The 23,307-nt window shown below is 38.0% G+C and overlaps 1 protein-coding gene across 5 annotated transcripts in view; it reads left to right on the forward strand.

Annotated features, from left to right (window-relative positions):
- Nucleotides 1-23,307, forward strand: part of FAM120C (family with sequence similarity 120 member C) — a 176,675-nt gene that overhangs the window by 40,338 nt on the left and 113,030 nt on the right. For all 5 annotated transcript variants that reach the window (XM_057538056.1, XM_057538052.1, XM_057538054.1 and 2 more), the window contains exons 2-7: nucleotides 2,614-2,860; nucleotides 4,114-4,196; nucleotides 8,974-9,102; nucleotides 20,536-20,638; nucleotides 21,207-21,283; nucleotides 21,712-21,992. In XM_057538056.1, coding sequence (XP_057394039.1) covers nucleotides 2,614-2,860; nucleotides 4,114-4,196; nucleotides 8,974-9,102; nucleotides 20,536-20,638; nucleotides 21,207-21,283; nucleotides 21,712-21,992 — 920 coding nt within the window. The remainder of the gene's footprint in view (nucleotides 1-2,613; nucleotides 2,861-4,113; nucleotides 4,197-8,973; nucleotides 9,103-20,535; nucleotides 20,639-21,206; nucleotides 21,284-21,711; nucleotides 21,993-23,307) is intronic.

Raw genomic sequence — 23,307 nt, forward strand, 5'->3', positions numbered from 1 at the left:
TGTTCTAATCTTGGTTCTGCTGCAGATTAGCTAGATAACCATGGCAAGTCATCTATCCTTTCTAGGGGACTAGTTGCTTAAGCAGTAAAATGAGTAATTGGGCTTATGTATATCAAATCACCTTGTTGTACACTTTAAATCTCTTATAATTCTATATGTCAATTATATCTCAATAAAGCTAAAACTTTTTAAAAAATGAGTAATTGGGATAGGTCAATGGTTCTTAATTGGGAGTGTGCATCAGAACCTACTGGAAGCTATTTTGGAATATAGGCATTTGGATCACACTCAGGAAATTGTTTCAGCAGATCTGAGGTGAGGCACAGGTTTTTATATTTTGAAAATGCTTTCCAGATGATTGTGATTTATATTCCTAGTGTTATAAGAGCCATTCGATTTGTTAAAGATCACTAGTCCTTGGCTTTCTGGAGTTGAAATCACTTGGATGGTGGCATAATCAGCTTCAGACCAGCTAAAGGTAATGTACTGTAGCAGAAAGAGCATGGACTTTGGTGTCAGTCTGACCTAGGTTCCTGTTTCCCAGCTCTGTAACCCTAAACATGCCACATCACTTCTCTGAGCCTCAGTTTCCTCATCAGAACAATGGGGCTTATAATGCCCACATGGTCAGGCTGTGATGATGAGAGAGAACATATCACACTTAGCACTATGCCTGGTACAAGGTAGATGGATGCCCAATCAGTGACTGGTATGAGAGGTATATGCTGGAAGAAACTGTCACCAGGGGACAGCATAAAACTGTACTCCTACCCTGACCTATCTGGAGTTAATCGTAACTCTAGACATAAATATGTTGCAGTGCAAAGTAAGGAATTTTGCTTCCTTTGCCTGGATATCAAATAAATACAGACCTTACTTTGCTATCTGCTTACCAGTGTTCCTCCCCCTGTTGTGACTTAATGTGTGACATGGCTATCTACTGTGACTAGACTCTCTTTCCATAGCTTAGAAAAAACTTAATGTGTTGAAACTCCTGTCAGACTCCAGAAAACTACCATTCCTTTAAAACTTAAATGAAAAAAATAGGTCAGTTGAGTTCAACAAAATTATCAAGGTCTGCAGGCTCTAGAGACAAAAATCCAAACTTTGCTCCTTCCAGCTACGTGACCTAGGGATGTAATGTAAAATGCGGATAATAATAATAGTTATGGCCTCATAAGATTGTTTTGAGTATTAAATGAGTTAATGCATGTAAAGTAATTGGAACCTTGCTTAGCACATAATACATGTTCAGTATCTGTTAGTAATTATTATTCATATTACTATGCACCAGATCTTATGTGGGAGCCAGGAATACAGAGATTATAAATAAAGTTTCTGCAGTCAAGGAACTTAGTGTGGCAGAACCAGTATGCAGATCATTTTGGTATGCTTTATGTACAGCAATAGACACGTGCACAGGAGGGGCACTTAACAATCTGCCTCTATTACATTAAAAATAGTGCTCTCTAGGAAGGAGTTTGGTACAATGGAAAGTGTGCATTCTGGAGTCAGATCAGCTTGGGTTTGAATCCTGTATATACTTACTCATTATGCAACTTTGGGGGCAGCCAACCTCTCGCAGCCTTAGTTTTTCCATTTCTAAAATAGGGTGAAGTTTCTGACTTCTAACTTTTGGAAATGCCCTCCCTATTTGGGTGCCCTGCGGTCTAAGGTGCTCCTAAGAGAGAAAGCAGGGTTTTTTTTTTTTTAAAGAGATGAAGTTAGATTCAGATTCTAGCTATATGTCATTTAACCTTTCTGTGTCTATTTCCACTTGTAAGTTTTTTTTAAAAATTATTATTATTATTATTTTAATTTATTTATTGGCTGCTTTGGGTCTTCGTTGCTGTGTGCGGGCTTTCTCTAGTTGCGGCGAGCAGGTCTACTCTTCGTTGTGGTGCGTGGGCTTCTCATTGCGGTGGCTTCTCTTGTTGTGGAGCACGGGCTCTAGGCGTGCGGGCTTCAATGGTTGTGGCACGCAGGGTCTAGAGCGCAGGCTCAGTAGTTGTGGCGCACAGGCTCAGTTGCTCCGCGGCATGTGGGATCTTCCCGGACCAGGGCTCGAACCCGGGTCCCCTGCATTGGCAGGCGGATTCTTAACCACTGCACCACCAGGGAAATCCCTCCACTTGTAAGTTTTTTCATCCATATCTACCTTGTCCATGGTTGTTCTGATGATGAGATAATGTATGTAAAGCACATATGGTATATAGATAATGTATGTAAAGCACATATGGTGCTGAGTAATATATAATAGCTTTATTATCTTTCTAACAAAGTTCTCCTGTTATTGGTTAAAGTAAAAACTTAAATAATATATACCATGTTAATTTCAGTATTCTTTTAAAGAACCTCAGGCCATAGTTTCATGCAAGGAGTCAAAAAAGACTGGACATTTGAATGAAAGCATGGATAATGCTGCCTGTGTTTACAGGAATAATCAAGTTCTAGGGTAGGAGAGGCTTTTTTTTTTTAAAGGGTATTTTGTTCAGCCTCATATAATCTTAAATTTCAACAAACTATAAAATTCAGTTACTAACCTTCCTGATTTCTAACCAAATACAGGTCAGCTTCTGTTGCATGATGTGTTCTTCTCTTCTTCCCTCCTAGGTCTTTCAGAGCCTTGAAGACCACCATTTGGAAGTGGTGGCTTTTTTCAGGGAAAATGGCTTCCATGGCCTTCTTGCCCATGACTCCGAGTATGCTCTCTACAATATTCCCTCTTACTATAGTTCCCATGCTCTCAAGCTGAGCTGGAATGGGAAGAACCTTACTACCAACCAGTTCCTGATGCAGGAGGTGGCCAAGCAGCTGGGTTTGAAGCGGATGAATTTTCCCATATTTGCTGCATTGCTAGGTAGGTGGTCCAAAGAACAGACTCCAGTGATTATTAAAGTTTCCTCTTGCAGTGTTAAGAGATGAAGATTAGAGTGATTTAGGTTATCATTGTTGGATTTATCTTCTGAAAGTCTGCATGCCAAACACTGTGCTTTTTGGCTTCTTACTAGAAACTCAGCATGTTTGTCTTATAAATTAATACAGGATATTCCAGAACATTATTTTGGTTCTTATAAAACTTTTTCTTTTGTTACATTCTATAAGTATTTTATGCAGAGTACCATCTTAGGGCAAATATCTTACTAGCCCTAGACAACTTTGGTTTCCCACTCAGAGCATTAGCATTTCTTACCCACTGTCTAAATTTAGGTCAAGAACACAAATCATTCTGTATTTTTTTCTTTTTTTTTCTGTTGTGCTAACATTTTATTATGAAAATTCCCAAAAGTACAGCAAAATTGAAAGAATTTTGCTGTGAAAATCCTATATCTACCACCTCTATTCTGCCATTAACATTTTACTATACTTGCTTTATCATATATCTGTCCATTCTATCCATCATCAATCTTTCTTTTAAAAGAGTATTTCAAAGTAAATTGCAGAGTGTTGATTATGTTTCGAGTTGGTTTTCCAAGTACTGACAGCATGAAGGTTAATATCTTGTCTCAGGTGTGACCTCTGTTTATAATCCCAAAGGATTTGAGCTTGGATGATCTAGTGGAGTCAGCACAAGTTTTGGAATTAGGCCTTGGACAAATCACTGAAGTTACACCTTCCTGGTTTCAGTTTACTCATCTGTGAAATGGAATAATAATACCTCACAGTGCTATTGATAAGGTTAAATGAAATAAGATATATAAAATGCCCAGCACTTAGTAGGCAGTCAGTAATTGGTGGCTGTTATTATAAAAGGCAGCATGACTGGGTGATAGAAAATAGCATGGATTTTGGAGTCGAACATTCCTAGCTTCTTATCCTGGTGTGGGCACTTATTAGATGTGGCACCTTGGGCAAAGTCACCAGACTTGCTCAAACCTCAGTTTCCTTATCTATAAACTGGAGGTAATAATATTTACACAGTTATTATAAAGATGATACACATGATGCATGTGAAACATAGTAGGTAATCAAACATAGTTACTGTAGTTGTTACATTAAGAATATAGACCTATGTGAATTATTTGATTGTTTTCTCTCCCAGAAGTCCTCTCATGGCCTGGAGGTTCTAAGAAAACATTTGTACAGTCAATAAATGACAAATATACTTTATAGGTAACCACATTCTCCCAGATGAGGACCTGGCCGCTTTTCACTGGAGCCTCTTGGGACCAGAACATCCCCTTGCATCACTTAAGGTAACGTGACCCATTTCCTGCCTGTACATCCATGCCTAGAGGACATCAGGTTTTGATTGGAGTTTTGGTAGAATAAATATCTTTCATTAGGCTTAAAATATTTCAGACACTTACAGACAAAAACTTTATAATTATGATCAATACCCTTAAAAAGGAAAAACTCAGTTTTCTACCTAATGTGTAGGGGAAAATCCAGTTATTCCCTCCTATGTCTTTCTTTCCTGTGTTTCTCCTTTACTCCCACACTACTACTGCACTCACACAGAACACCTCACTTCTGACACTTCTGGTCACTAAACATATGGGTTTTTTTCCCTGCACCAAACAGTTTTCTGTGACACTAGCTGGGTGTCCTACAATTTAACTCAATTCTAACACTATCTACCTGAAAATAGTGTCAGATCGCACAAGTTAAGGGCTCAGTTCCACAAGACTGCCCCCCCAATTCAGACACCAGTCACAAGCCCAGGTTATCACCTGTGCTTCTGACCAACCAACTAACTATAGATTAGAGGTTCCAATGACCCCCTTCTCAAGTTCAATTAATTTGTTAAAGCACCTCATAGAACTCAGGGAAATACTTACTTACATATATCACTTTATTAAAGGATATGATAAAGGATGGAGATGAACAACTAGATGAAGAGATACATAGGGTGAGGTCTGGGAAGATCCCAAGCACAGGAGCCTATGTCCCCATGGAGTTGGGGTACATCACCCTCCTGGTACATGGATGTGTTCACCAACCTGGAAGCTCTCCAAAACCTGTACTTTTGGGATTTTATGGAGGCTTCATCATGTAGGCATGATTGATCACTAACTCCATTTTTAGCCCTTCTCCCTTCTCTAGACAATGGGGGTGGGGCTGAAAACTCCAAGCTTCTAATCATGGCTTGGTCTTACCAGTGACCAGCCCTCATCCAGGAGCCCACCCAGAGTCACCTCATTAGAGGAAGAGATGCTCCTAGTGCTCTTACCACTTAGGAAATTACAAGGGTTTTAGGTGCTCTATGCCAGGAACTGGGGGCAGAGAACAATGTATATTTTTTATTATCTCACACCCTTATTATCTTAAGGATTCATACGAACCTATGAAGAAAAATACTAATACCCCAATAAATGAAGTAACGAGCAAAGGACAGAAGCAGACAATTCACAAAAGAGGAAATAGAGTGGCCAATAATATGACTGGGTGTTAAACCTCACTGGTGATCAGAGACGCAAATTAAATGAGCAGTGTGATTTTTTTTTTAACCTAAGGGTTTAGCAAATATTGAAAAATTAGTCTACCCACTCCTATTGAGGCTGTGTTGAGACTGATGCTCTCATACACTTCTGGAGGTCGTGTAAGTTGTTGGTGGTATTATATTTCCCTAGTTCTTTCAGTCTCCTAGACAACTATTTCACACCTTTTCCTCTCTCCTTAAGCCTCTAATGCTCCCTCCTCCCTGCTCACTCTCAGCTCATGACTTGGCTTCCTGTTTCACTGAGAAAATTGAAGCAATGGGAAGATAACTTACACCAGTTCCCACCCTTTCATCTTCTCACCTGCATGCTTTGCTCGCCTTGGATGACCTGTCCGTGTTCCTGTCTAGGGCCAACCCCTCTACTCTTATGCTGGATCCATCCCCCATTGCTAACTTTTTTTTTTAATATAAATTTATTTATTTATTTTTGGATCTTCGTTGCTGTGCACGGGCTTTCTCTAGTTGCGGCAAGCGGGGGCTACTCTTCGTTGTGGTGCGCAGGCTTCTCATTGCAGTGGCTTCTCTTGTTGTGGAGCATGGGCTCTAGGCACGTGGGCTTCAGTAGCTGTGGCACGCGGGCTCAGTAGTTGTGGCTCTTGGGCTCCAGAGCACAGGCTCAGTAGTTGTGGCGCACAGGCTTAGTTGCTCCACACATGTGGGATCTTCCCGGACCAGGGCTTGAACCCGTGTCCCCTGCATTGGCAGGTGGATTCTTAACCACTGTGCCACCAGGGAAGTCCCCCCCCATTGCTAACTTAAGGGCATCACTTCAGCAGTTCTCCCCTCTTTCTCCCACATCATCAGTTTCCCTCTCTTTTTGGCTCTTTCCCATCAGATGCATAAGCATGTAACCATCTTAAAAAATAAAACAAAACCTGCTCTTGACTTCACTCCCTGCACCCAAGCTACTGCTCCATATTTCTTCTTCCCTTATAGCAGACTCTTTTAGAGAGTTGTCTAGGCTTGAGCTGTTTACTATCCCCTTTCCGTGTTCTGTCTTCAATTTGCTTTGCTGAAATTGCTCTCAACAAAGTCACCATGACCATGATGTTAATAAATCCAATGGCCAGGTCTCAATTTTCATCTTACTTGACCAGTCAGCAGCATATGACCCAGTTGCTCACTCTCTCTTTCTTAGAGCATGTTCTTCACTTGGCTTTAAGGACACCACTCTCTTGTAATTTCCTACCTACTTCACTGGCTGCTGCTTCTGTCTCCTTTGCTGCTTCCTTGTCTTGTCTACTCCCTAACTTTGGAGTGTCCCAGAGTTCTATCCTCAGTCCCTTCTCTTTTCATCCACACGTGCTGCCTTGGTGATTGATCTCATCTAGTCTCGTGACTTTAAATACCATCTGTCCATTGATGAGTCCTAAATGTATGTCTCCAGCTTTGACCTCCCCTTTGAACTCCAGCTTCTAATATCTAATGGCCTACTAAATATCTCAAAGAAACATGTCCAAATGGAAACTCCTGATCTTTCCCCTAAACCTCTTCCTTCCACAGCCGTCACTAATTTTCATTAATGGCAACCTCATCCTTCCAGTTGCTCAGCCTAAAAGCCTTGGAGTCATCCTTGACTTCTCTTTCTCATGCTCCATATCTCCCCTTGTCAGCAAATACCATCAGTTCTTCCTTCAGAATATATCCACTTCTCACCATTTTCACAGCTACTACCTTGGTCAAGCCACCATTCTTGCCCGGATTATTATAACACTTTACTAACTGTTGGTCTTCTGCTTGCACTCTTTCTTGCTTCGCCCCCTGGCCCCAAATCTATTTCTAATACAACAGCCAGAGTCATTTTTTAAAAAAGGTTTTTATTTATTTATTTATTTATTTTATTTATGGCTGTGTTGGGTCTTCGTTTCTGTGCCAGGGCTTTCTCCAGCTGTGGCAAGCGGGGGCCACTCTTCATCGCGGTGCGCGGGCCTCTCACTATCACGGCCTCTCTCGTTGCGGAGCACAGGCTCCAGACGCGCAGGCTCAGTAATTGTGGCTCACGGGCCCAGTTGCTCCGCGGCATGTGGGATCTTCCCAGAGCAGGGCTCGAACCCGTGTCCCCTGCATTGGCAGGCAGATTCTCAACCACTGCGCCACCAGGGAAGCCCCAGAGTCATTTTAAAACCTGACTCCGATCATGTCACTTCTCTTTTCAAAATTCTCCAATGGCTCTTTATGTCATGCACCTAATCTTTACCATGGCCTACAAAGCCCTGTACTGTCTGGCCCTCTGGTACAGCTCTGATCTCATCTTCCCTTTTCTTTTGCTCATAGAACCTTTGCACTTACCATTCCCTCTACTTGGAATGCCTCTTCCTCCCACATAGATATTTCCTCACTCCTATAGGTTCTCTCAAATGTTCTTTTCTCAGAGTGACCTTTCCTGACACCCTATTTAAAATTACATGCCCCGCCCCCCACACAGTTGCATTCCCTAACCCCTTCTCTGCCGAGATTTTCTCCATAGCACTTATCTACATCTAGCACACTATACGTTTTACTTATTCTGTTTGTTTGACTCCCCTTACCCCATCCCAACACACCTACACTAGAATTTAAGCTCCCTTGAGGGCAGGGAGTTTTGTCTATCTTGTTCACTGCTGTATCCCTGATGCCTAGGACAGTGCCTGGCACACAGTAGGCAGTAAATATTTGTTGAAGGAAGGAATGATTATTTGGCTAAATAATTTATATTAAAAGCCTTTAAGAAGTTTATAGCCTTTTACTCAGTAACTACCATTCTAGGAAGCTCGTAATTAAATAATTGGATGGTGGACAACAAATCATACCTACATTTCATCACAGCATTTAAAAAAACCTTTATTTAAAAATATTTCAAGCATCACAAAAGTAGAAAAAATAATATAATAATATAGTTAACCGTCACTATAACATCTTCCAGATCCAACAGTTATTAAGATGTGGCCACACTTGCTGGGTTTTTTTTTGTTGTTGTTGCTGTTACTAATGTATTTTAAAACAAATGCCAGACCTTAAGTCATTTCACTCTCACGTTCTTTGATATGCATCTCTAAAACATATAGACATTTTCTTACATAAGCACAATGCCATTATTACTCCTAACTAAATTAATGATAATTTCTTGGTATCATCTAAATATCTAATCCATTTTTAGATTTTCCTGATTGTCTCACAAAGGCCTTTTTGTGGTTAGTTCAAATCAGGATCCAAACATGGTCCGCACATTACAACATTACCTTTAATAGCAAAAACTTGGAGGCAGCCAAAATGTATCATGAAAGAAAACTGATTAATTATGGCAGTGTCATAAAACAGTGGTTATCTTTGTAGTGGGATAATTGCTCCTATGGTTTTGTCTTTCTTTATACTTTTCAATCTTGGTTCCAAGTGTTCTGTGCTGAAAATTAGGGGGAAGACTAAAAAAAAGATTTTAACTGTCTCTCAGTGAATTAACTGAATTTGAATTCTGTATCTCACCCCTATCTCACCCTTTTTCTTAGTGACCCATCTTTGATATCAGTGTGCCTGGCTTATCTTCCTTCTTCTAGGTCAGAGCTCATCAGCTGGTTCTTCCTCCCTGTGATGTGGTAATCAAGGCTGTTTCTGAGTATGTTAGTTCCATCAAAGACCCCTCAAACCTGGATGTGGTTGGGAAGGATGTTTTCAAACAATCTCAGGTGAGCTAGCCTCCCCCTTCCTAAGAATGGACAGTTTTCTTACCTTCACAAATACCACCAGCAGATCTGATCTTTTTTGTGCTGCCTACCTCCTCTCCTCCTAGCTGCTTATCTTCTCTCTGCTTATAGACTGGAGCCCCAAAGTTTCTTTTAGAAAACATCACTAGCCCTGGATTTAAAGGATTCTTTACCTTTTTTCCACTGATTATTAAAGTTATATAAGCTCATCCTAGAAGATTTAGAAAATGTCATTTATGATCTCATTAACCAGAAACAACTTGCTATAGTTATCACTCTGGCATATATCCTTCCCTTTTTTCTTTTTTTGTTTCAGTGTATATTTTAATGTAAAGGAGGTCTTGCTTATTGGAGGATAATAGATACTGAAAAAGACTACTTAAGTAGGTCCACTTAAAACAAGAATCAATGTTTCATCGTTAATAGTGAAAAAGGGGCTCAACTGGGATTTTGTCTTGTGAAATGAAACTAAAAGTTAGGAAAATAAGTTAGTTTTATTTTTTAAAATTTCATTTATATTTATACTCTGGGTTTTTCAGTTTTATTTTTTAAATTAACATACAGTAAAACTCACTTTTGCATCTGTGTGTAGGTAGTTATATGAATTTTTAACACATGTATAGATTTATGTAGCCAACATCACAATCAGGATCAGAACAGTTGAACCACCCCCAAAATTTCTCATGCTTTCCCTTTGCAATCACATCCAAACTCATCCCTAATCCATGGAAACTACCAGTCTATTCTCTGTCATAGTTATATCTTTTAGAGAATAGCATGTAAACGGAATCATAGAGTATGTAATCTTTTGAGAATGGCATTTTGCATTCAACATAACGCCTTTGAGATTGTTCTAAATTGTTGCATGTTGCATGTATGGATAATTCATTCCTTTTTATTGCCAAGTAGTATACATTGTGCGGGTATACCACAGTTTGTTTATGCATTCACCCTTAGAGGATATTTGGGTTGTTTCCAATTTTTGATGGTTTGAATAGAGCTTCTATAAACATTTCTGTACAGGTTTTTGTATGAACATAAGTTTTCATTTCCCTAATGTAAATACCTAGCAATGGGATTTCTGGGTAGTATGGTAAGTATATGTTTAACTGTAACTTTATAAGACTCTGCCAAACCGTTTTCCAGCGTGGCTATTCCATTCCTTACTAGCACTTGTTATTGTTGGTATTGTTATTGTTACTATTAGTCATTCTAACAGCTATGTAGTGGTAGTTCATCATAATTTTAATTTGCATTTCTCAAATGACTAATGATGAACATTTTTTTTCTTGTGCTTATTTACCATCCATATATCCTTTTTGGTGAACGGTGTGTTCATGAACAGTCTTTTGCCCATTTTTTAACTGGGTTGTTTGATTACTTACTGTTGAGTTTCATGAGTTCTTTATATATTCTGCATACTAGACCTTTTGTCAGATATCTGGTTTGCAAATATTTTCTCCCAGTCTGTAGTTTGTCTTTACATTCTTTTAACAGTGTCTTTTGCAAAGCAAAAGTTTTCAATTTTTATCAATTTTTAACTTTTACGGATCATGCTTTTGGTGTCATGTCTAAGAACTCTTTACCTAACTGCAGGCACAACAATATTGTCCTGTTTTCTTCTAAGAATTATATAGTTTTACATTTTACATTTAGAACAAATCATCCATTTTGAGTTCATATTTTTAGAAGTGTGAGGTGTTTTGTTTTGTTTTTGCATATGGATGTTCAATTGTTTCAACAAAGTTTAGTGAAAAGACTCTTCTTTCTCCATTGAATTGCCTTTGTCAAAAATCAGTTGTCTGTATTTGTGTGGATGTATTTCTGGACTGTATTCTGTTCAGTCGTCCTATGTATCTATCTCTTTTGAAATAGCACACTGTTTTGAATCCTGTAGCTCTATGGTAAGTCTTAAGATTGGGTAGTGATTCCTCTAATTTTATTCTTCTTTTTCAAAATTATTTTGCCTATTTAAGTTCATTTTTCTTTCCATATACATTTTAGAATAATACTGTCTATATCTACAAAAAATCCTGGTGGGTTTTAATTGGAATTCCTTTAAATATATACATGAATTTGGTGAGTCTTAAAATCCATGAATATGATATGCCTCTGCATTTATTTAGGTTGTCTTTGATTTAGTTCATCAGTGCTTTATAGTTTTCAGCTTATGTCTTATACATTGTTTTATATTTATACTTAAGTATTTCATATTGCAGGCACCTATTATAAAGGATATTGTTTTGTTTATTTCAGTTTCTAATTGTTCATTGCTAGTATATAGAAATATGATTGATTTTTGTTTGTTGACCTTGTATGCTGCAACCTTTCTAAACTCACTAGGAGCTTTTCAGTAGGTTTCTTGGTATTTTCTGTATAGGTGATCAGGTTGTCAGTGAATAGGGACAATTTTAGTTCTTTCTTTTCCAGTCTGTATGCCCTTTTTTTTTCTTGACTTACTGCACTATCTAGGATTTCTAAACAGTGTTGAATAGGACTACTGAGAGAGGATATCCTTGTCTTGTTCCTGATATTTGGGGAAAGCATTCAGTCAGCATTAAGTATAATTATAGGTTTTGTAGATGCATGTTATTAGGTTGAGGAAGATCTCTTCTATTCCTAGTTTACTGAAAGTTCTTATCATTAATGGGTGCTGTATTTTGTCAAATGTATTTTTGTATGTCTATTGATAGGATCATGTGCTTTTTCTTCTTTAGTCCATTGATTTTTGAATATTGAGCCATCCTTGCATTCCCAAGATATGGTAAAAATGTATTATTCTTTTTTTACATTGTTGGATATAAATTACTAGTATTTCATTGAGTATTTTTACATGTATTTTCATGAGGAATATTGGACTGTAGTTTTTATGTGTGTGTGTTTTCTTTGTTTGATTTTGATATCAGGGTAATGCAGGACTCATAAAATGTATTGGCAAGTATTCCTTCCTCTTCCATTTCTTGGAAGAGATTGTGTAGAATTGGTGTTTTTCTTCTTTAATTGTTTGGTAGAATTTTCCAGTGATGTATCAGGCATGGATTTCTTTGAATTTATCTTCTTTAGAGTTTGCTGAGCTTCTTTAATTTCTAAGTATATCTTTCACTAAATTTGAGAAGTTTTCAGCTATTATTCTTCAAACAGATTTTCTGTTCCACATTCTCCTTTCCTCCCATGACTACAATGGCACCAGTGTTTGACCTTTTGTTATTACCCCATAGATACTTGAGACTCTGTTTTTTAAAAAATTATTTTCCTCTCTGTTTTTCACACTGGATCATTTCTATGGATTCATCATTAACTTTGTTGATTCTTTCCTTGGCCATCTCTTTTCTTTTTCTTTTTTAAAAAATTTTTTTCATAACCTAGGGGTAAGATGGGAATAAAGACACAGACCTACTAGAGAATGGACTTGAGGATATGGGAAGGGGGAAGGGTAAGCTGTGACAAAGTGAGAGAGTGGCATGGACATATATACACTACCAAACGTAAAATAGATAGCTAGTGGGAAGCAGCCGCATAGCACAGGGAGATCAGCTCGGTGCTTTGTGACCACCTAGAGGGGTGGGATAGGGAGGGTGGGAGGGAGGGAGACACAAGAGGGAAGACATATGGGAACATATGTATGTGTATAACTGATTCACTTTGTTATAAAGCAGAAACTAACACATCATTGTAAAGCAATTATACTCCAATAAAGATGTTAAAAAAATTTTTTTTTATTGGAGTATAGTTGCTTTACAATGGTGTGTTAGTTTCAGGTGTACAGCAAAGTGAATCAGTTATACATATACATATATCCACACTTTTTTATATTCTTTTCCCATATAGGCCATTACAGAGTATTGGGTAGAGTTCCCTGTGCTATACAGTAGGTCCTTATTAGTTATCTATTTTATATATAGTAGTGTGTATATGTCAGTCCCAATCTCCTAATTTATCCCTCCATGCCTTTCACCTTTGGTAACCATAAGTTTTTCTACATCTGTGACTTGGTTTCTGTTTTTTAAATAAGTTCATTTGTACCATGTTTTTAGATTCCATGTGTAAACAATATCATATGATATTTGTCTTTCTCTGTCTTACTTCACTTAGTATGATAATCTCTAGGTCCATCCATGTTGCTGCAAATGGCATTATTTCATTCTTTTTTATGGCTGAGTAATATTCCATTGAATATATGTACCACATCTTCTTTATCCATTCCTCTGTTGATGGACATTTAGGTTGCTTCCATGTCTTAGCTATTGTAAATAGTGCTGCAGTGAACATTGGGGTGCATGTATCTTTTTGAATTATGGTTTTCTCTGGATATATGCCCAGGAGTGGGATTACTGGATCATATGGTAGTTCTATTTTTAGTTTTTTAAGGAATCTCCATACTGTTCTCCATAATGGTTGCACCAATTTACATCCCCACCAACAGTGTAGGAGGGTTCCTTTTCCTCCACACCCTCTCCAGCATTTATTATTTGTAGATTTTTTGATGATGGCCATTCTGACCAGTGTGAGGTGATACCTCATTGTAGTTTTGATTTGCATTTCTCTGATAATTAGTGATGTTGAGCATCTTTTCACGTGCTTTTTGGCCATCTGTATGTCTTCTTTGGAGAAATGTCTATTTAGATCTTCCACCCATTTTTTGACTGGGTGTTTGTTTTTTGATATTGAGCTGCATGTGCTGCTTGTATTGGGTTGGCAAAAAGTTCGCTCCGGTTTTTCTGTAACATCTTACGGAAAAACCTGAGTGAACATTTTGCCAACACAGTATACTTTGGAGATTAATCCCTTGTTGGTCGCTTCTTTTGCAAATATTTTCTCCCACTCTGTGGGTTGTTTTTTGTTTTGTTTATGGTTTCCTTTGCTGTGCAAAAGCTTTTAAGTTTCATTAGGTCCCATTTGTTTATTTTGGTTTTTATTTTCATTACTTCAGGAGGTGGATCAAAAAAGATGGCTGCAATTTATGTCAGAGAGTGTTCTGCCTGTGTTTTCCTCTAAGAGTTTTTTAGTATCCTGTGTTACATTTAGGTCTTTAATCCATTTTGAGTTTATTTTTGTGTATGGTGTTAGGGAGTGTTCTAATTTCATTCTTTTACATGCAGCTGTCCAGTTTTCCCAGCACCACTTATTGAAGTTGGTCATCTCTTTTCTGCTGTAGAACCCATCCAATGAGTTTTTTTTTAAATTCTGAGTATTGTATTTTATTTATTTATTTATTTATTTTTGAGGTTATTTCTTTTTTAAATTTTTAAAAATATTTATTTATTTATTTTATTTTTGGCTGTGTTGGGTCTTAGTTGTGGTGTGCGGGCTTCTCTCTAGTTTTGGTGTGCGGCGCGTGGGCTTAGCTGCCCCACAGCATGTGTGGGATCTTAGTTCCCCAACCAGGGATTGAACCCGTGTCCCCTTAAGCACTGGACCACCAGGGAAGTCCCTGAGGTTGTTTCTTTTTTTGTTGTTTTGTTTTGTTTTTTAATTTTTATTTTATAGTGGAGTATAGATTTTTTATTTTTATTTTTTTAACTTTTTATTTTATATTGGAGTATAGGTGATTAACAATGTTGCATTAGTTTCAGGTGTACAGTAAAATGATTCAGTTATACATATACATGTAGCTATTCTTTTTCAAATTCTTTTCCCATTTAGGTTGTTACATAACATTGAGCAGAGTTCCCTGTGCTATACAGTAAGAGTATTGTATTTTAAATTCTAAAGTTTCCATTTGGTTCTTCTTTATGTATTATCTCTCTTTGCTGAGATTTTCTTTTTTTTGAGTTTTAAATTATTTATTCTTATTTTAAACCTACTCAAAGAATGTTTTTCTCTGGGTAAAAGAGAAACAGTGAGGATAAACACAAGCAAAGTTTTGTTCTTAGCAATTACAGAATTTAAACAGTGGAATGATAGTCTTTTTCAGGGTCCTGACATTTAGGTCGAATTGATTTTGATTTTATGTCTGCTAAATATCACCTACTACGTATACATTTTTTTAAAGTTGAGTTGAGAATTAAAGTGAATAGAGAAAAAGTGTGATCTAGGGGAAAGGTCCTAAGGTCTACTTATTTTTGCTGAGATTTTCTATCTTTCTGTTTCAAAAGTGTTTCTCCTACCTTCAAGCATTTTTATAAAGCTGCATAATGTCTTTGTCAGATAAGTTCAACATGTGTGTCATCTCCGTGTTGGCATATATTGATTATTTCCATGCAATTTAAGATTTTCCTGGTTATGCCCAGGCCAAGTAAATTTGGATTGGATATTTTGAATATTATGTTTTGAGGTTCTTAGTCTTATTTCAATATAGTGGGGAATGTTGGCAGTTTTGTTTTAAGAGGCAATTGACCCATTTAAGTTCAGACCACAAGTTCTCACCATCCTACTGTGGGCCTTGGTTTCAATGTCAGTGCAATTTTCAAAGCCTTTGCAAACCTATTTGGATCAGTCCAATGAACGCCACCCAGTTGCCAGTCTGGGACTTGGGCAATGGTTTATCTGTTCAGTTCTCAGAGTCTGTGGTCTGCTGTTTTAAGTGTCAGATCCACACATGTGCTGCTCCCTCTTTGCAATCCCTTCAGTACTTCCCGGTTCATTGGGCCACCCTTTTTCAGCGTCTAGGGCCAAGCAGCAGGAGGACAGAGAAAAAGCATTGAAGGCTCACTCCACCCTATTGAGACCACTGCTTCTCTGATCAGAGAGGAAGTTTCCTCATTCAGAGATTTAGCTTCCTGCTATTCCCCTATTGCCACTGCTGCCACCACAGGTTTGCTTCAGGCTGGCACACATGAGAACAGAAAAAAGAAAAAGAAAAATGGGAGTATTTCCATACATTTTCTTGAGTTTTCAGAGACCCCTTTCCCACTCTTCAAGCCAGAACTGGACTAGGGTTTCTCCTGGAGCTCTCTCCACATTGGTGGACGCTTCCAGATTTCAGGCTGCATTGTGTCCACACCAGGGGACATTGGAGAATAAAGAAATGCTAAACTCACCCTTGGTTTGATGGTACTTTGAATTCTGGTCTTCCTCCCAGAGTCTTCAAATAGTGGCTCCTGGTTTCTGTAACTACCTTCAGTGGGAACAAAGTAGAGGGCACTTACCCCATCTTATCCAGAATGGAAACTTCTCTGTAGATGTTTTTAAATGAATAAAGAATGAAATCAGTGTTTGATTTTGGGGGCATAAGTTTTCCTAACAAAATTTTGTGATAGCACTGTCTAGCACCCACTAGTTCACATTTAACTTTCTGGCACAATCATAAAGAGCGTTGTTTTTTGTTTTTGTTTTTTTTAATAAAAAGTATACTTGGGCTTTATTTTCCCAAAAGGCTTACATTCTGTTGATATTCAAATCATTCTCTTTTCAAGTGTCTTGCCTGCCATCATCTTTCATAATTCTCTCTTCCACCATTGATGAACACTAACTGCAACAGATCCTCATTGATCCGTGGCTTCTACTATGATGTGAGCAGTCCTCCATCATGTCCCTTGACTATAGGAAATCCTGACCTTTATGACAGATTTGGTCATTCACTTTGTTACTTTGCATTGCACTCTCAGCTGTTTTCATGAGATGATTAGGAAGAGATTGACTCACAAAAAGAGAAATTGACATGTTGGGTAGGGAGAGATCCTAGTGTTAAGTAGGGGATACTGTTTAGATGGAGAATAAATTTTCCTTCCAATTTTTTATTGTGGTAAAATACACGTAAAATTTACCATCTTAACCATTATAAATATACAGTTCAGTGGTATTAATTACATTCATAATACTGTGCAACCATCACCATCATTCATCCCCATAACTCTTTTTATCTTGTAAAACTGAAACTCTGTACCCATTAAATGATAACTCCCATTCTCTCCTCCCTCCCAACTCCTGGCAACCACCATTCTACTTTTGGCCTCTGATTTTGACTACTTTATGTACTTCATATAAGTGGAATTATACAATATATATTTTTACAACAGGCTTATTTCACTTAGCATAATGTCCTCAAGGTTCTAACATGTTGTAGCATGTATCAGAATTTCCTTCTTTTTTGAGACTGAATAATATTCCATTGTATATAAATGGAGGAAAATTTTGTAAGTGCTCAATTGAGTGGTGAATATTTTTAATGTTATAGCTTTTGCTTTCCTTTGTAGATTCATGAGTTTTGGAACTTGGATAATGACTATTCTTAAAAACAAGAATCCACTTTTCACTAAACAAAACAAAACAAAAATTTTTAATAGAGACTTTGCTTCTAATTCCACCCTAAATATTTCCTAGTCCTCTTTATATGTATGTTTTGATGTGGTAGTCATCTCAGTGTAGTCATTTTTAGCCTGCTTTTTTCACTTAACATTATGTTTTAAACCATTTTTCATTGTTGTATAATTTTCACAAACATTTTTAACAGTTATAGAATTATGAGAGCTCTTTTAACAAACATACAAAAACTGCTAGGTAATAGTGTCAAAGTATGGGGTTCTACTCTGCTACTTCTGGTCTCTGTGGATCTTTAAAAGAAAAGGGCAGGACTTAATTAAATATAATCATATATAAAATACTGAATGAACTTCTATAGATAAGGTCCCATGTTAGACAGTAGGATATAAATGTGAATAAACCATTCTTTGTCCTCACAGAACTTGAGGTTAAATGGGGAGGTAAAAGCAAATAAATAAGTACAACAAAGAAAAAAACACAATAAAGTTTTCACAGAAGGAAAGATTTCATAGAATTGGTGCCTCTTGAAGGAAGAGTAAATGTTTGCCTTTCAGGGCACAGAACAGAGTGGTACACTGAGGGAAGTACACATAATTCAGTATTTCAGGGCATTGGGCCATAGATCTATACTCACTGACATATAATAGTTTATAAGACATACTGTTAAGTGCAAAAAGCAATTTGAAAAACAATATGATAAGATTCCACTTATGTGAAAAAAGCAAAACCATATTGGTGTACATATATATGTGTGTGTATAAACACAGCAAAAGTTATGACAGGACATATACCAAACTGGTAACAGTGGTCACTTTTGGGGAGGGGAGTGGGTACAGAGGTAGAGATATTAAGGAAGATTCTGTGTATGGCTTGTATGTCTTAGGAGATTGTTTTTAGTTATTATTATGTGTTATTAAATATAATAGGGAAATAATAATTAATATATAATGGAACCTTGATGCAATGGAATGTTATTCACATGTCATTCTGTAAGTCAGTAACTTGCAAACATTCTTTAGATTTGAAACCCTTTTTCAAACAATTATGTCCAATTTTTGAAAAAGGAGAGTGATATTTTGTTTCTAAGTGAGGCTGGAGGACCTGGAGATCTTGATATCTGTATTTGTGTGCCTGCATGCATGCAAGTAAAGAGATCTGGAATGCTGTGTAGATCTTAGAGTGTTAACAATTACAAACTCTGAGAGATAAGATTATAACTGTTTAAATTTTTTTCTTTTTTATTATACCTTTTAATTTTCCTGTAAAATTAAATGTTATAGTTAGGAGATGATTTTTTGTAGAAAATATTCAACACTGGGGCTATAGGGTGAATTGGGCACTCTCATGCACTGATGATGAGAGTATAACTTGAGACATCTGCTTTAGAAAGAGATTTAGTATCATGTGTCAAGAGTCTATGAAAATGACCATATTCTTTGACCTAGTAATTCCACTTCTAAGAATATGCCCTATGAAATAACCCAAGAAACTTATGTAAAAATATGCTCATCAGAGCACTATTTATAACGAGAAATTAGAAATGACTTTAATCTTATATTCTATTTGATGAAATATTATGAAGGTCATAAATTATATTCAAGAGGATTTAAAAATTACATTGGAAAAAGTTTGATAAGGAAAAGCCCCTTCTCAATCAGCCCCAACCCCGCAGAGGTAAACGGTATTTTCTATCACCATGGATAAGTTTCACTTCTACTTGAACTTTATATGTACTCTTTTGTGTGTCTCTTCTTTCATTCATTATTATGTCTGAGATTAGTCCATGTTGTTGCATATATCAGTCCTTTGTTCTTTATTACTGCACAGTTTTTTATCATATGAATATGCCATAATTTATCCATTCTTCTGTTGCTATACATTTGAGTTATTTCCAGTTTGGAGCTATTAAATAAAGCTGTTGTTAGTATTCTTGTTCATATATTTTGGTGGACATATGTACTCATTTCTCCTGGATAAATACTTAGGAGTAGGGTTGCTGTGCCATATGGCAAATATATGTTTAACATTATAAGAAACTGCCAAACTGTTTTCTCAACTCTACCAATGTACATTCTTACAAGCAGTGTATTGGGATTCCAGTCACTCCATATCCTTGCCAGTGCTAGATATTTATAGTCTTTAATTTTAGCCATTCTGGTGGATATATAGTGATTTCACATTGTGGATTTTGTATATGTTTAAGTGGTTCTGGTTGTAATATTCATACCTTTTGAACCAATAATTCCACTTTGGGGACATTTTCATATGGACATAATCTGAAATCCAGAAAAAACTTATACGTACATATATGTTCTTTTCTGTGTAAGTTATAATAGCCAAATGTGAGAAATAACCTAAATGTCAGGTATTAGAGAAGTAGTTAAATAATTTATGATATATGTATAATGATAAAATATTCAGCCATTCAAAATTATCATGTAGTGTAATAAAAGCAAGGTATGAAATTGTACACCGAGTACGGTATCAACTATAGAAAAAATATGTGTATTAAAATAGACTAGCTATACTTCAACAAAAAAATGTATTTTAAAAATTAGTGGAGGGCTTCCCTGGTGGTGCAGTGGTTAAGAATCCGCCTGCCAATGCAGGGGACACGGGTTCGAGCCCTGGTCCAGGAAGATCCCACATGTTGCGGAGCAAGTAAGCCCGCGCGCCACAACTACTGAGCCCACGTGCCACAACTACTGAAGCCCGTGCTTCTACAGCCTGTGCTCCGCACAAGAGAAGCCACGACAATGAGAAGCCCGTGCACCACAACAAAGAGTAGCCCCTGCTCGCCGCAACTAGAGAAAGCCTGCACGCAGCAATGAAGACCCAACACAGCCAAAAAAAAAAAAAAAAATTAATGGAAGGAAGCACACCAAAATATCTTTGGGTGATGGTACTGTGTAGTTTTTTTCTCCTATCTTTATGTATTTTTTCTAATGATCATGTGACCATTCTAGAATAGCACAAAATGTAAGTAAACTTTATTTATTTATTTTTAAGCTTAATTTTTTAAAGTATTCCAGCTTTTATGTTCTATAATGCTCTCTCCCTACCTAATCTTTTCTGCAGCATGAAAAATTGCTCCCTTGGGTTTCTTTAAACATTTGATTTCTGCTACTGTTTTGACTCTCAAATTATAAATTGCATGACAAAGACACTCTCATGTTATTTCTTCTTCTGAACATTTGATGTTCCAACATCCAGTCCAGGACAGAAGATAAAATAGAACGATTCAAGAAAGCAGTTGAGTACTATTCAGTCACAACCAAACTCTCTTCGCTGCCAGTGGGTCCCTCCTCCTTTCTAGGTAAGGCTTCCATTTGACCCCGAGCTGCTCTGTCTATAGAGGAAACTGAGTTAGTCCCTCAGGAACTCCTGGGACAGAGTGGAATCACTTATTTGTATTGCACCCTCCTAGAAGTCATTCCTATTTGATAGACATCCTTTTGATTTCCATGTAATAAGAGAGGTGACATGAAACAGGGCCCTCATTTCTTGAATTTATAGATGGGATCCAATGCGATTTCCTTAGCTTGGGCTTCTTCTGGTGCTAATCTCCGTTGTGGCCTGGTATATGTAAAATTGCCCTGTCTGTGGGGTCAGGCCTGAGTTTGAATTCTACCTCTGCTATGTACTAGCTGTGTGATCTTTGCAAGTCACATCTGTATGAAATGTGGCTCAGGATACCTCCTTAATAGGGTTGTTATCAGAAGAAATAATTTATGTAAGGTTCTTGGCATGGCGCATAGTAGCTGTTCAATAAATTGTTAACTTATTTATCAATAATAATTTCTCAGGTGATTTGAGGTTAGCAGAATATAACAGGGTACAATTATTAAGATTGACTAAAGGATAGCCCTTTCTCTTTGCTTCAGGTTTTCGGAATAATCGACTTGGAAATCCTCCCATTCCACGAAATCAAATGGGCACTATCTCTGCTGGAAAGCCAATGGTAATTATCTTTTAAGAAGCTTGACACCACTTGATAGTGTTAGACTTGGGTTGCTTCCCGATTTTTATAATCTGAGTTAAGGAGTTAGGGTGATTCAGTATTATCAGAATGTCATGTTCTCAACTTGAGGCTGGTGGACTCTGTAAAGAAAACATCCAAATAAGTAACCACTAGGGCATTGTGAAGGTAAATTAGATAATGTTGGAAGAATGGTTCTAGGAGACATAGATTGGTCCATTGTCCTGCCTTTGGAGGATTCTGTCCATACATCACTGTTAGAATTATTTCTTGTTATTCTCAGTAGGTTCCTTGTATCCAAACAATTCCAGCTACTGGCATCATCCACTATGTCACAACTTCTGGGGAAACCATCTTGGAGCCTGGTAAAATGTTAAATAAAGAGCTTTTCTGTCTGTTTTGTCCTTTAGTTTTCTCACCACGTGCCCCAGAAAATGAAATATCCACCACCATTCCCAGTGGGACCCAACTCCTCTCTTCTCTTCTCCCCCCATGCTTTGGGGGAATCCCATGCTTTTTCTGAGGATTCCATGCTGCAGGACAGCCCCTTTGCCAGTTGGGCTGTCTCTTATGATTCCTCTGCATCCCAGTTTCCCAATTACCTGACTTCCAAAGCCTCACCTCCTTTGGGACCAGACTCTTCCCACTCCTCTTCCTCTGATGCTGATGAGCCAAATGGAGCCAGCTCTGAGTAAGTATCTGTACAGGCACCCCAGGGAACAGAATTCTGAAGCATCTGTATTCTTTTGTGGTAACCTAGGTAGGGAATGTGGGAAAGTGTATGTTCCTGGCTTTTCTCTGTGACTCTTTGCTCTTAAGTGAAGTGGGAAAATTCTCTCTATGCTTGGCTACTTCATGCTCATCTGGGCCCTGTACAGGTGGTAATTTTCAGATACCCAGGCCACTGAGGTAGAAGGCAGCGTAGCAGCTGGTTAGGGAAGCCCTGGTAGTGGTGTGCTATGTATCATGTCTGTCGTCTCTCAATTTGTGAAGGGGAGTAGGTTGAATGGAAAAAAAATTGAAAGACTTTATAGAGTTGAGGTATTGGAACAGTTGAATATGCAGTTATATTGCTTGGTAACTAAGACAGGGTTCTGAGGATTAAAACAGTGAGATTTTATATAAGCTCATTTGTTCTTAGATTATTCCTCCAAGCAGATTATTCCTGGGAGACAGAGCTGCTTTGAGGGTTTTTTGGGTTTTTGTTTGTTTGTTTGTTTTTATATTTATTTATTTATTCATTTATTTTGGCTGTGCTGGGTCTTAGTCGCAGCATGCGAGCTTCTTAGTTGCAGCATGCGTGCGGGATCTAGTTCCCCAACCAGGGACTGAATCTGGGCCCCCGGTATTGAGAGCATGGAATCTTACTCACTGGACAACGAGGGAAGTTCCTGAGGTTTTAAATTGTAGTTATTTCCTTAGAACATGAGCGGACTCTAAACATGGCCTCTTATAAGGTATAAAGGATTCAGAATGGTTCCCATGACTTTTTAAAAAATTTTTGGCTCTGTTGGGTCTTTGTTGCTGTGCGTGGGCTTTCTCTAGTTGTGGCGAGCGGGGGCTACTCTTTGTTGCAGTGCGCGGGCTTCTCATTGCGGTGGCTTCTCTTGTTGCAGAGCGCAGGCTCTAGGCACGCGGGCTTCAGTAGCTGTGGTGCGTGAGCTCAGTAGTTGTGGCTCGCGGGCTCTAGAGCACAGGCTCAGTAGTTGTGGCACACGGGCTTAGTTGCTCCACAGCATGTGGGATCTTCCCGGACCAGGGCTTGAACCCGTGTCCCCTGCTTTGGCAGGCAGATTCTTAACCACTGCGCCACCAGGGAAGCCCGGTTCCCATGACTTTTGATTGCTTTGGTTTATATCAGATGAAAGAAGCCAGGAGGATAGTGATGGCCACTGAGAGGAAAGGTATCAGGTCCAGTGATAACCCAGTATCCTGGCTTCCAGAGGGTTTGTTAAGATTCCTTGGAATCAGAACAGACATCTTGAGTTGGAATGTCTTTATCAACC

This window comes from Balaenoptera acutorostrata, chromosome X (assembly GCF_949987535.1).
Source record: "Balaenoptera acutorostrata chromosome X, mBalAcu1.1, whole genome shotgun sequence".
Classification (NCBI taxonomy): domain Eukaryota; kingdom Metazoa; phylum Chordata; class Mammalia; order Artiodactyla; family Balaenopteridae; genus Balaenoptera; species Balaenoptera acutorostrata.